At 42.9% G+C, this 13,102-nt stretch overlaps 1 protein-coding gene across 1 annotated transcript in view; it reads left to right on the top strand.

Annotated features, from left to right (window-relative positions):
- The window catches only part of LOC140389104 (uncharacterized), a 152,717-nt gene that overhangs the window by 31,394 nt on the left and 108,221 nt on the right, over positions 1–13,102 (top strand). Inside the window, exons 6-8 of the mRNA XM_072473263.1 lie at positions 7,069–7,104; positions 7,449–7,466; positions 11,267–11,302. Of these exons, the coding sequence (XP_072329364.1) occupies positions 7,069–7,104; positions 7,449–7,466; positions 11,267–11,302 (90 nt within the window). The remainder of the gene's footprint in view (positions 1–7,068; positions 7,105–7,448; positions 7,467–11,266; positions 11,303–13,102) is intronic.

The raw sequence follows: 13,102 nt of genomic DNA, 5'->3' as shown, positions 1-13,102 counted from the left end.
CCTGCATTTTTTGCAAGTGTCCATTTTGTAATCAGGACGTGGCCATCCTAGATGGCTACACATCCCAAGTTTCCCATACCATGTGGCCTTGACACCTATCATTGTGAAGTGCTTCGAGAGGTTGATCATGAGACACATCAAATCCATACTTCCAGAATGCCTTGCTCCACTGCAATTTGCATCCCGCCACAACTGTTATACAGCAGACATTATCTCCATGGCCCTAGGCTCATCCCTAGAATATCTCAAGCAACAAGCACTCCTACCGCAGACTCCTATTCATTGACAGCAGCTCAGCCTAGAACACTATAATATCAGTCAAGCCCATATCCAAATTCAAAACCTCGCACTTGGCTCCTCCCTCTGCAACTGGACCATCAACTTCCTCATCCATAGACCACAATCGGTAAGGCTGAACAACGTCACCTCCTCCACGATAGTCCTCAATACCGGGCCCTACAAGGCTGCGTACGTATCCACCTATTATACTCCTTATACACAGACAACGTTGTTGCAAAATTCAGCTCAAACTGAATCTACACGTTTGCTGATTCCAGGATCGTGGTGGGTCGGATCTAAATCAATTATGAGACAGAGTACAGAGGGGAAGTAGACGATCTAGTGGCATGGTGCGACAGCAACAATCTCTCCCTCAATGTCAGAAAAACTAAGGACTGATCATCCACTTCAGGAAGTGAAGTGTCGAACACACCCCTTTCTGTATCAATGGTGCCGAGATGGAGATGGTTGACAGCTTCAAATTCCGAGGTGTACACGTCACCAACAATCTTCCCTGGTCCACCACGTCGGAGCTAAGAACACAACAACGTCGAGACTTCCTTGGGAAACAAAGGAAATTCAGCATGTCCACATTAACTCTCACAATTTTTTAAAGATGCACCACAGAAAACATCCTATCTGACAGCCTGGAATGGCAACTGTTCGGCCCAAGACGGTAAGAAACTACAGAGAGTCGTGAGCACAGCCCAGTCCATCACGCGAACCAGCCTTCCACCCATTAAATCTGTCTGCACCTCCCAATGCCTTGGGAAAGCTGGCAGCATAACTAAAGACTCCTTCCATCGGGAAGAAGATACAATAGTCTGAGAACACGCACAATCAGATTCACAACCAGCTTCTTCCCCGCTGTTTCCAAACTACTGCATGACCCTCTTATGAACTGAACTGACCTCTCTGCACATCTTCTCTCCTGTTGTAGCGCAATATCCGGAATGCTTCACCAGATGTCTATGTCTATGTTTTTACATATTTATTTTGTGTCCTATGATTTCATGTATGGAACGATCTGCCTGGACTGTATGGAGAATACTACTTTTCACTGTACTTTGGTAAACATGATAATAAATCTAAATCTAAATCTAAGAAGGTGATCGAGTTTCCTTCTTGAAGCGCTGGAGTCTCTGTGGTGTAGGGACACACCGTACTGTTATGCCAAAAATGTAAACGAAAGAGTTGGTCCCGATCACATTTCATCCGGAATGTGCCGTTGCTCCCTTCACTTAGTGTTTTTTAATCCACCCAATCTATTACTTTGGCATTAAAAACTGCATCGTTTGGTGCGGCAGGTGGACGAAATATCTTTTTAACTTTAAACTGATACATTAAAAGGGTTACTGCCGCCAATGAAGCTTTAACAGGCGCAACACAACACGGATAACGTAATACTGAATGCACTGTAGAATGTGGGTGTAATGAACGCGATCACTGGCTGGCCAACATGAATAATGAAATAAAAACTTAGGGACTGGCTGTTCCATTTCAATACTTGCGCTTTGCATGGTTTTCCCAATTTAATTTCCTGGTTGGAAATTATTCTGGAAAGAAAACATCTGCCATCCATATGTAGCATTTCTCCCTGGTCATTTTGGCACTGTAGCAATTACAAAAAGTGTGAGAATTAAGTGAGAAAAATTATTGAAATTAGAATTAAAATAGTATGAACAAAACACAGGAGACATTCTAGCGCCGAAAAGTGCGGGTCAATTTCGATTCCCATGGTCCCCATGTGTAGCTCACATGACGAAACAAGAACTTCTCATGAGGGTGCATGAACATCAGGAGGGAAATTAATAATAATTGGCACAACATATTTCTCGATTATTACCTGAGCTACACGACAATTAGTAGGGGCTAGATCAGTGAGTTAACGAAGAGGCCCAAAGTTTTAGATTGGATAAGCGGGTTTCGATGCTTAGATTGCAGGCACCAGCACTGAGGAAAAGTGGATTTGTATCGTTTGGGCAGGTTTCACGTGAGCTAGTATCATGGCGAATGATGTATGAAAGTCTTTAGAGAGGGCTTCAGGTAAGATTGTGGGGAGATGTGGTGGAGTTCACTTGATGAGAGACTCTGCACATTAAAGATAAATCAAAATAGCGCTGAAGTCTTATTGTACCAAAACTGTTGCACAGATTGTAAACAGATAAGCGAGCTTCAGCAACGGAATAAAAAATCAGAGCAGGCAAAATGGAAAAATAGCAGAATTTAAAGCAGTTGCTTTGAATTAACGTATACCAAGCACAATTCCTAGCATCATATGAGCCGGAAATTCTCTTTTTACGCTGGCACGGAATTCCATTGAATTTCTGGCAGCATGGGGTGCTTCAATGGGAAATCCCGGGCGAGATTTTCGGCTTGGGAGACTCTGTTTTCTCGGTGGAGCTCAATTTCTACAAAGTTGCACTCCGGAGCGCAAATCAGGAAGCAATTCACAATCTTTCCATGCAAATATATGGAAGGCGAGGATTGGAGAGATTCGCAAGAAAATCCCAGTATCAGGCCAACATTTTGAGAGGGCAGCCTGACATCGAAATGCAACTGCTGGCGAGCCCCGCCCGCCCCCCACGCCATCCGGAAGGTAGGTCAGCCACCCACCACGGATTTTCTGGAAGCCTTCCCTCAAATCCGAGATGATCCTACCCGTCAACTCCCTAGGCTCTCCTAAACAGGGAGACCTGCCAGGCACCCCGTAAATAGGAATACATCCCCAGGGACCCACTAAACATGGAGATCCCACAGAAATACACTATCTAAATGGACCCCCCACAGAGAGCCCCTAAAGAGTGAAACCCACCACAGGACACCTACCTAAAGGGACCACCCATAGGGTCCTATAAATAGTGAAAAACCGCCAGGTACGCCCGAACAAACGAGACGTCCCAGGGAATACCTAAATAGGGAGACCACCCCCATAGAGATGCACTAACTAATGGAAGCCTACACAGAGACCCCCTGAGTAGGGAGACTATCTACAGGCACCCCTTACCAAAGGGATGGGCAGCAGGGAAGCATTGTGGATAGCACAATTGCTTCAAAGCTCCAGGGTCCTTGGTTCGATTCCGGCTTGGGTCAGTGTCTGTGCGGAGTCTGTGCATCCTCCCCGTGTGTGCATGGGTGTCATCCGGGTGCTCCCGCCTCCACCCACAGTCGAAGGATGTGCAGGTTAGGTGGATTGGCCATGATAAATTGCCCCTATTGTCCAAAATTGCCCTTAGTGTTGGGTGGGGTTACTGGGGTATGGGGCTAGGGTGGAGGTGTTGACCTTGGGTAGGGTTATCTTTCCAAGAGCCGGTGCAGACGCGATGGGCCGAATGGGCTCCTTCTGCACTGTAAATTATATGATAATCTATGAAAGAGACCCTTGCGGGTACCTTTTACATAGGATACCCCCACCACCCCCCACAGGGACCCCCCAACTAATGCGAACCCCCACAGAATCCCCAAACGAAAGGGTACCACCACAGACTCCCGTAGAAAAGGGACACCTGTGTGGAAGCTAGAGAGCAGTACAGATAGCGGCAGTGAAAACAACTCTGATGTAACACTCACCTGGAAGCATCAGCTGCCAATTCCTGGAAAGAGAAATGCAGCAACCTGCGTTGAAAGCCCTGAGATCCGTTAGCTGCATTTCATTTCTATTAGTGAATGACAGCTTATCCAGAACAGCTGTGCGCCGTGGTTTGTTCATCTTTCTTCGTGGATGAGTAACTGCCCACCGTACGTATACGCATCAACCACATGTAAGAGTTTGGTTCTGTTAATCTCCAGCTCAGCATCTCAAAATTACTCATGTCCGTAGGGTGTTGATTGGAATCCAAGGCTAGCCTTTCAGAAGTTAATCTTCGTCCCACTGCGGGGTCCACCACGTCGGGACGACGCTAGTAAATACCAGTTGTGAACTTGTCCATGTGATTCCAGGCCCAGAGGAGCGGGGATAACGTGCTGACCAGGAGCTCTGGTGCCCCGCCCGCATTTGTATCCTCCCACTGGTGCACGGGTAGAAACCAAACCCCACCAGCGGCGGGGGACCGGAGCATCGCGCGTTTTATTCTGGGTGCCCGTGGCCGGATTCTCCATCAGCCAACGCCAGAATCGGGAAACGCGATTGGGTAGAAAATCGCACATGAGGCGAAAATCATTGCTGGCGCTGGGTGCCCGTCAGAATGCCATGCTCCAGTGACTCGATAGTGGCGTCAATCCATTCTACTCCGCACATACAGTTAGCACCGTTGGCATATCATTAGCGGGCCTGACTCTTTATTCTCCCTAGTCTCTGCGATGCCCCGCCTTCGCCAATAGAAATTACCGATGCCGTGTTTCACTTGTGGTGTTAAAAATCGGAAACAGGCGCTTGGCTGCTGAGGGACAGAGAGGAGATAGGGCATGCAGAGGCGTGACCGTGGACTGCCGAATCTGCCACTGGCAGGGCTGGCTGGGAGGGGAAGGGCGTCTGTCAAGGACAATGCAAGCACTACGGGGCGATGGAATGACCAGGGGATGGGCTGTGGATTTGGGGTTACCCTCCTGGATCGGAGCTTTCAGGCACGGACAACTATTGCCACAGCCTGCAATGGAGGCAGCTTGCTGCGCACCCTACTGGCCGCCCACCATGGCCCGTGGCTACCAAGAGTGACACCGGCCATATTGATGCCCCCACCCCACTACTATGTCACGAAGTGCACTCTACCACTTTTCCTAGGGTAAGCTATACTTCGCAATTCTTTGACAGCAGAACAAGGGCATTTTTGGAGAAATGGCAAGCATTTTGCTGCCGGGCCTTTACCTTTGCAAACCTTTGTCGAAATAGACCAATGAACCAATGTAATCTCAAGGTTTTGAATCCAATTGCACGTATTAGGGAGATCATAAAATCGTGTGATCGTAAAGAGCGGATATTGTACTTACGTGAAAGAGTGACAGACAGTGTCAATGGAAACCGGCTCGAATTTCCAAAAGGCGTATTAAAGGTTCAAACTCTTCTTGTCTAAGTCTCTATCTTAAATATGTTTATCAAATCTGCTGAGTCTCTAAATAGTTCATGGAAGAACTTTTTCTGCAGCATATTCCCTCACTTACATGCCGGTAACCCGTTACGAATGGTGCCCTTGTCGATCAAAATTCCTCTGTTAATCTGATCATACACTATGTTCCTTAAATGTTCTCTGCGCAGTAGAATTCAAAAGGATAATAATACACGGAGAGAAGAGCTTCCTCCATATTTGTGTCTTGCGTGGAAGACCAATATTTCAAAACGTTGTCCTATCATTATAGTTAATCCACAAAGGGAGGCGTCCTCTGAAAACTGACACTATCAAGCCCCGACAGATTACTTTGCATATCATAAGATAAATGTTGCTACTCAATTGATTATCGGGCGAATTTGGCCATGCTTGCATTAGAAGACACTCCTTTGATCACTTTACACAACCTGGTGCACATGCTCCAAACAACGTCGAATGCAATATACCCCACGTCATGCAAAGAGACCAAAATGCACATATACTGTATATGCACACGCCAATACCTTGCACAGTTCTAACAAAACCTCTCAATATTTCCAGACCGTCTACTTGCAGTAAACACAAACATTCCTTTTGACTTTTGGAATAATTGCTGACCTTCCTGCAAGTTTTTTGTATGCAAAGAAGTTCAGATTTTTTTTGCACTGCCACTTTCTGCAGACTGCCTCGATTAAAGTTGCATGCTGATTTTCTATTCTTCTTGATTCACGTTTTCCTCTATTTCATTTAATCCATACTTTGCCCTCGAGTGTTCCACATCTGGATTGTTTCCTCTTTGTTTCTTTCTCAGACCCTGGCAAACTTGCCCTCCTATTAATCTTTCGATTTTGCTAAATTTGGCTAAAATGTAGTCTATTCTTGTAAGGTATTAAGTTCGTTCATATATATTTGACGTCCCGGCACTGATCCCTAAGGACTACACTGTTTGCGAACCTGAAAATTACGAATTTATCCCAAGCATCTGGTTCTGTTAGTTGACCAATTCTCCTACCATGCTAATATACCATCCCACCAACAGAAACCCTTCTGCAATAATATTTGTTGTGTCACTTTGCCGAATGGGTTTTGGCAATCACAATGCAGTACAGTTACGTTATTTAATATTTGTTGTATCATCTTGCCGAATGGGTCTTGGCAATCCAAATGCAATACATTTACGTTTTCATCCACCGTGCTTGTTATATCCTCAAAAACTCGAAAACGTTTCTGACATAATTTCTAAGAAGGTGTTGACTCTGACTGTGTTAGGACTTTTATAAATGATATGCTGTTACCTCCTTAATCATGTATTCTAGTAAAGTTTGGACTAACGGGCCTGAAATATATTTTTATCAGTCTGCATTGATTCTAGATTTCGACATAGTATTGCCTTTCTGGAGATCAGTATGGTTTGTTCAGCTGTATTTGTTTTCAGGTTGCAGGTCAATGATAAACAATTGATGGACGAAATCTATTACCCTATATTGATATTAGAAATTATATGTTTAAAGCGAAGAGTTGCTTGCTAACTCCAGCGTCATTTTTACATTGCTGTTTGTTACATAAGATATAAACAGATGCTCAGGAAAAGTGCAGCTGTGGTTCCCCTGGCTGACCATTCAGTAGCAGCTTAAATTTAACCCATGAAAAGTATATATGAAAAGTAAGATTACTAATTACCATGAATGAAAAGGAGTCAAAAGGAGCACTAGTTAATGGTACGATTTGATCAATATTAAGACGAAAACATGCATTGCTTTCCTTCCAGAAATCAAAAAACTTAAAGACGAATGTTCGAAAATGGGTGAGAAAATGCGACGGGTTTCATTCTGCAGTTATAATTTCACATCAAATTTTGAATGAACTTAAAATGATTTTAAAGTCAGCACTAAAACCTCTTGATTATAATCTTGAGTCAATTTAAAGGCGTGTCTCTATTTCTGTTTGATTACCAAATGACGAGATTCGTTGAAAATGTGCACTGGAAACTGTTAAACCTGAGTGAATGTTTAAAGGTGAGATTGTCGATAAAAAAATCATGCGCTTCAATACATCGAAATATACTTTCAGGATATTTATCATATATCTGTCACACAAATTGCCGTTTCTCTAATATTGTAATGTTTGTTTTGACACATTGGTAAACAGAAGCGGCAAAGGACGCAGGTAAATGAATAAAGAATGAACAATGTTCGCAGACTTAATCAGTATGATGGTTTAGGTGTTAGAGTTCATTTTCTTTGCAGTTAAAATGCAATGGTTCGTGGTTTCAGAAAGTATACCCGGACGTTAAACATACACATTATACAAAATCCCATTCTTCCATTGGATTTCCAACTACCTTCATATATACAATTTTATGCAGAGGCCTACAAGCTGAACACAATCAGTCTCAGAAATGAAACAAATTGCAGCCATACCTGTCATTTCATTTTTAAATTAGTGTAGGAATTAAGGCGGCATTATAGTTTAGCAGGGACTGGATTCGCTGGTCCCCCAGCCGCGTGTTTCTTGGCGGGGCGCCGTTCGCTGGCTGCGAGATTCTATCTTCCAGCCGCTTGTCAATGGGATTTGTGACCACCGAGAAACCCGCTGGAGGGGGTGCGCTGCTTGCGGGAAAACTGAATCCCCACGGCCGGAGTCCTAGATGTTCAAATATCTCCTCTGGAAACACACGTTACTGTAATATTAATTCTTTTCATCAATGTTTCGATTCATACATTTTTATTAGCTCACGGTACTATGCGATATGGGACACAGTTGCGGTAAAATAAATTGGAAAATAAACTAGTACATTCTAATTGCATGGCACACAGGTTTCAAGGATATAACTGTTTTCCACGTGGTTCTGTTACATATTATTCCACGTGATTTAGGCGCTGGTTTGCTCATCCATAATTGCTCTTCAGCAGTCAGTTTTAAACTACCTTCTAAAATCCCACAAACCCCTTCTGTCCAAGTGGTGGCAGTGCCTCCACAGTATTTTAGGAAGGAGTTTCATGGATTTGAACCAGTCGAAGTTAAATTGAAGTGTTTTTGCGCTTTTGCATGCCACAAGCCGAATTAATTAAATTCAGTTACAAGCCTGGATCAGGTGAAATATCGCAATTGGCCCCTGCTGATACGTCCATCGGCAAAGCCTGAGACATTCAAATCAATGAATTACGTCCCTTACCTTTTACCCTCAATTTCCTGTAAAGTTACCGAAGGATCCCTAACAATGCTGTTTGCGGGGTGCGGGGGTGGGGGGTGGAGGGGGGAGGGTGTGGTGGCTAGCGGTGAGGGAGGTTTGAGCGTGTATTCAGCTTTGACCTGTTCAAACACGCTAAATCTGGGTGGCATCAAATCCATTCAGTTAAATGCCTCATGCCAGCCTCAGTACAATTCTGGAAACATGGTAGTTAATTCCAGATCTACCGCAGTACCAAGATCATTAGGTCCTAAGGACATAGGATAAGAAGTAGGCCATTCGGCCAATCGAGTATGCCGCGCCTTTAAATAGATCATAGCGGATCTGATACAATCCTCAACTACAATTTCCCGTCTGACCCCCTAAACACTTGATCCTCATACTGATTAAAAAGTAGAATTTGGATGTCGCGGCCACAGGCAAAGTGGAGACAATCAACATAGGAGAGGGTAAATGGGAACTCACTGCTCGGTAGCGTAAGATCAGGGAAGATCGTATGATTGTTGCTATTCTGGTCACCTACCTCAGCCAAAGACATAACTGCATAAGGTCCCTGTGGTTATTTTCTGGTTTGAACAAACTTCATTTGCTTCATCAATAATTGACTCTTTATCACTTCCTTTCCGGTGAACTTACGGATGTCTTCTGATTTCGCCTGAAATGCTGACATCACATGCAAGATGTTAATATAAAATTCGAGCATAAACCTCTGAGAGTTGGCTCAGCATGTGGACGTAATCAAATATCTTGGGGCGTCTTTGTAAATAGCTATGATAGTGACCCTGTCAAGAAAATAAACCCATTGCATGCGGGATAACGCCCCATTAAACTCAATGCTTTATTCACTTTAGTCGGAATATGCAAAAGATTTAAACCCACGACTCTTAAATTATAGACTCTCCCAAATACTTGTAATCATAAATGAGGTAAACGGATCGATAGTTCCCTGCTTTAAATATTCGTCTCACAACTAAAGAGTTAGCTGTGTTTACTCAATTTGAATTAATTTTGAACGTTTTGCAAGTAGATAAGCACCTTCCTTCCTTTCTTTCTTTCTTTCTTTCCTTCTTTGTTTCTTTCTTGCTTTCTTTCTTTCAGTCTTTCTTTCAGCCTTTCTTTCTTCCCTTCCTTCTTTATTTCTTTCTTCTTTCTCTCTTTCTTTATGTATTTCTTTCCTTATTTCCTTCTTTCTTCGCCTTCATTTATCCCTCGACCTGTCTCTCTATAACTCTGTTGTGTCAGGCCATTCATCATCCACCCTATACTTACCTTCCTTCCTTCCTTCTATCCTTCCTTCCTTCATTCTTTGGTTCCTTCCTTCCATCCTTCCTTCCGTCAATCTGTCCAGCTGCCTGTCTACGTTTCTATATATTATATAAATGTCATGCCAATTGTTGCTTTCCATAATATCCACGTAATTAAACTGAACGAGGGCAAAATCTGCTATTATTTATATTTTAACATGCAACTATTATAAAAGTGCTGATTTAGTTGAAATTCAATGCAAGTGATTTGATGGGAACATGCCCCTTGGCACGATCAGTCCATGCTCGTGTTTATATAAAGAATCGGGTAATCTTCCACAGTTTATGTGCTATATCAGTCCTCATAGAATTCAATACTCCTTTTCATTTCTTCAGGAGCCTGCTCGTTTTGATGTTATTGCCTTCGGAATCCAAGTCAAAATATATGTTAGAAAAATGTTGCTGGTTTGCAAGATTACGTATTGTTGACGGGGCCTACGGCGCTGAGGACTGGTGTAACGCTCTGTGTGGAGTTTCCACATTCTCCCCATGTTTGCGTGAGCCCCCCTCCCCCACACTCACAGCCCAAGGATGTACAGGTCGGCTAGATTGGCCAGAGTACATTGCCCCTCAATTGGAAAAAATAAGTGTGTGCTCTAAATTTTTAAGAAAATATGATGACAGGCATAATTGTCAGTTTTGTTTTCCGAAAATGAACAATATGACATTTATTAGTATTAAGTAATGTTCCTCGCGAACTTAAAACAGAATGTTTTTTTGCGCGGGGTCAGGGATATTCGGCAGTTACATCTAAGTGTGAAATCAATATTTGACTCAACACCAGATCAAACTGTATCTGAAACACATTTCCCAATAGTCTTGCATTTTCGCTAAATTTTCGGAGCATGCATTCATAATATCTTCCTAAAAATGCAGAGAGAGGTCTTAATTTTAAATGAATCCTAACTATGCATTTTTGTATAACCGTTTTTCCTTAAAATAGCAACCAAAGGCAAAGCAAAAATAAACTTTGGCAAACCAGCGACAGTTTTTTTGTTCAGTTTGTATTTGTATTAAAATGTCCCTTTGAACTGACTTATTTATCCTGATAGCCACTGCTGCAAATCGGAAGATTGCTGGTCAAACATGAGTCTCCAAAACAAAATTTAGAATCCTAGTTCACAGGACCCATCTGGGTGTGAACGTCAGCCAAAACGCATTTTAATTATTCAATCCCTTGTAATTTCACGAACATCCTGTTCGTTCATTTTTTCACGTTCCTAATCTATTTTGCTGTTCCAGTGTTTCTGCATCGATCACATTTACTGTCTGAAAGGCAAGGACCATTAAAATGGAGACATTTTAAAATAAGTCAAAAGCTGGGGGCGTCACTGGCGAGAGGATCATCAATTGTCCAGTCCAATTTACTTGGGAAGTTGGAGCGGACCTCCTTGTCAAAGACAATAGCGGATGGGCAATCAAGCCCCATGAATGAATAAAACTTGAATAATATAAAATATCATTTTTTTCAGAAATCGCAAAATTGGAAAAATTGAAAAAAGATGCAGGTTTGACATAAAGCGCAAGCATGCCATTTCCAAGTCAGTTGATAAAATAATGCAACATTATCGTTTTAAATTTATTGAGCATAATTAATTGACATTGGTCGTTTGTGTCTTCAATTATCTCATGATGTTCCCAAATAAGATATTTTTGTAATTTTAATTTTTATACATGGGAGCGAACTGCTTCGCTGAGGCCAGCCACTAAATGTTTTTGAGAAGATGGTGGCGAGCTGCAGCTTGAAACATAACAGTTCATGTGGTGTGGTTCCATCCACGTTGCTGCCAACGAGGTATTTCCGGCAGTTTCGGTAAAATAAATGTCGTAATCTATGTCTATTTCAGAATGCTGTATGACTTGCAGGTTCATTTGCACACGGCTCTGTTTTCATGCACGCATTGCTCGGCGCATCTCTGCATAGCTTTGAAGGTACTGTTGACGGAGTCCTGGCGAATTGCTGTATATGTTTTGTAAATGGTACACAGGGCTACCATTGTACGCCAATGAATGATTAAGTGAATTTCTAAGCAGAAGGAGAGAGATGCAGATTACACGAGCTGAATTTCTTCCCGCCTTATGTAGAACTTCTGAGTATTCTTGGAGCCTCAGTCATCCAAAAAGCGTGGCGATTCGATCACACGGCTTGTTCCGTGGTGATGGCGGACTCAGTTTTGGGAATCAATGGTTGGGTCACTGACAACAGAATGTCAAGCATGCAACGTCAACTCTTGCAGCCACAACTTTGACATGTTTTGTTCTGCTCCATTCTGGTAAATCGCAACTTTGATGGTAGCAAATACTACGATGATTTGAATGACAAGAATAGCTTGTTTGACTATCGCTAAAGACAGATAATAATCGCGTGGCAAAAGTGTGACGTCAGCAATGCCTTTTCCTCATGATTCAAACCTTGAATGTTATCTCGGCCTTGTGGTACGAGGGGGCAGACTTCCTGAGTATCTGTCAAGTTGCAAACAATTGAACACTGCGCAGTGGTGCCCCAAATTGTTTTCTGGAACAGTATATTGAGGAACACGTTAGAGAACGTGCTTTGGATATAGAATTGCGCAATTGTAATGTCTCAATTCATAATTGTAAAGTAGTGTTTAGGAAGAATGTCACCGACGTAATAAATGCCTCGTTAAGTTTAGAAAGTGACATCGTTCAATCGAAAAACGGATTGTTTAATGTAAATAATTGAAACCACCGCGTTTGGAGCAGCAATAGTCTGAGGTTGATTGTTGAACTGAATTGTATAATAGGACGATAGGCAGACATTTCTTCATGTTTAAATAGTTAGTTTTAGGCACAAAATGTACAAGCCTTTAAGGTACAACATGACTGCAGCAAATGTTGGGGGTGGGGGTCGGGGTGGGGGGGGGGTGGTTGGCAACAACTAGTTCGATTGTAGATCATAACGGAACTATTATTCATAAAACATAATCCGAGAGAAATTTATTGAAATAAAGGTTGACCATGGGCAGCACGATGGCGCAGTGGTTAGCATTGCTGCCTCACGGCGCCGACGTCCCAGGTTCGAACCCGGCTCTGGGTCACTGTCTGCGTGGAGTTTGCACAATCTCCCCGTGTTTGCTTGAGTTTCGCCCCCACAACCCGAAGACGGTAGGTGGATTGGCCACACTAAATTGCCCCTTAATTGGAAAAAATGAATTGGATAATCTAAATTTAAAAAAAAGGTTGACCATCCTCCTGACAGTATTGAATTTCATTCGGTTGTTGAAATAGGGGCATGACAAAATAATGGGTGAATTGGGGACCATTTTTCACAACACTATTGATGCTGG

This window comes from Scyliorhinus torazame, chromosome 14, assembly GCF_047496885.1.
Source record: "Scyliorhinus torazame isolate Kashiwa2021f chromosome 14, sScyTor2.1, whole genome shotgun sequence".
Taxonomy (NCBI): Eukaryota; Metazoa; Chordata; class Chondrichthyes; order Carcharhiniformes; family Scyliorhinidae; genus Scyliorhinus; species Scyliorhinus torazame.
This window is presented reverse-complemented; position numbering and strand designations above follow the sequence as displayed.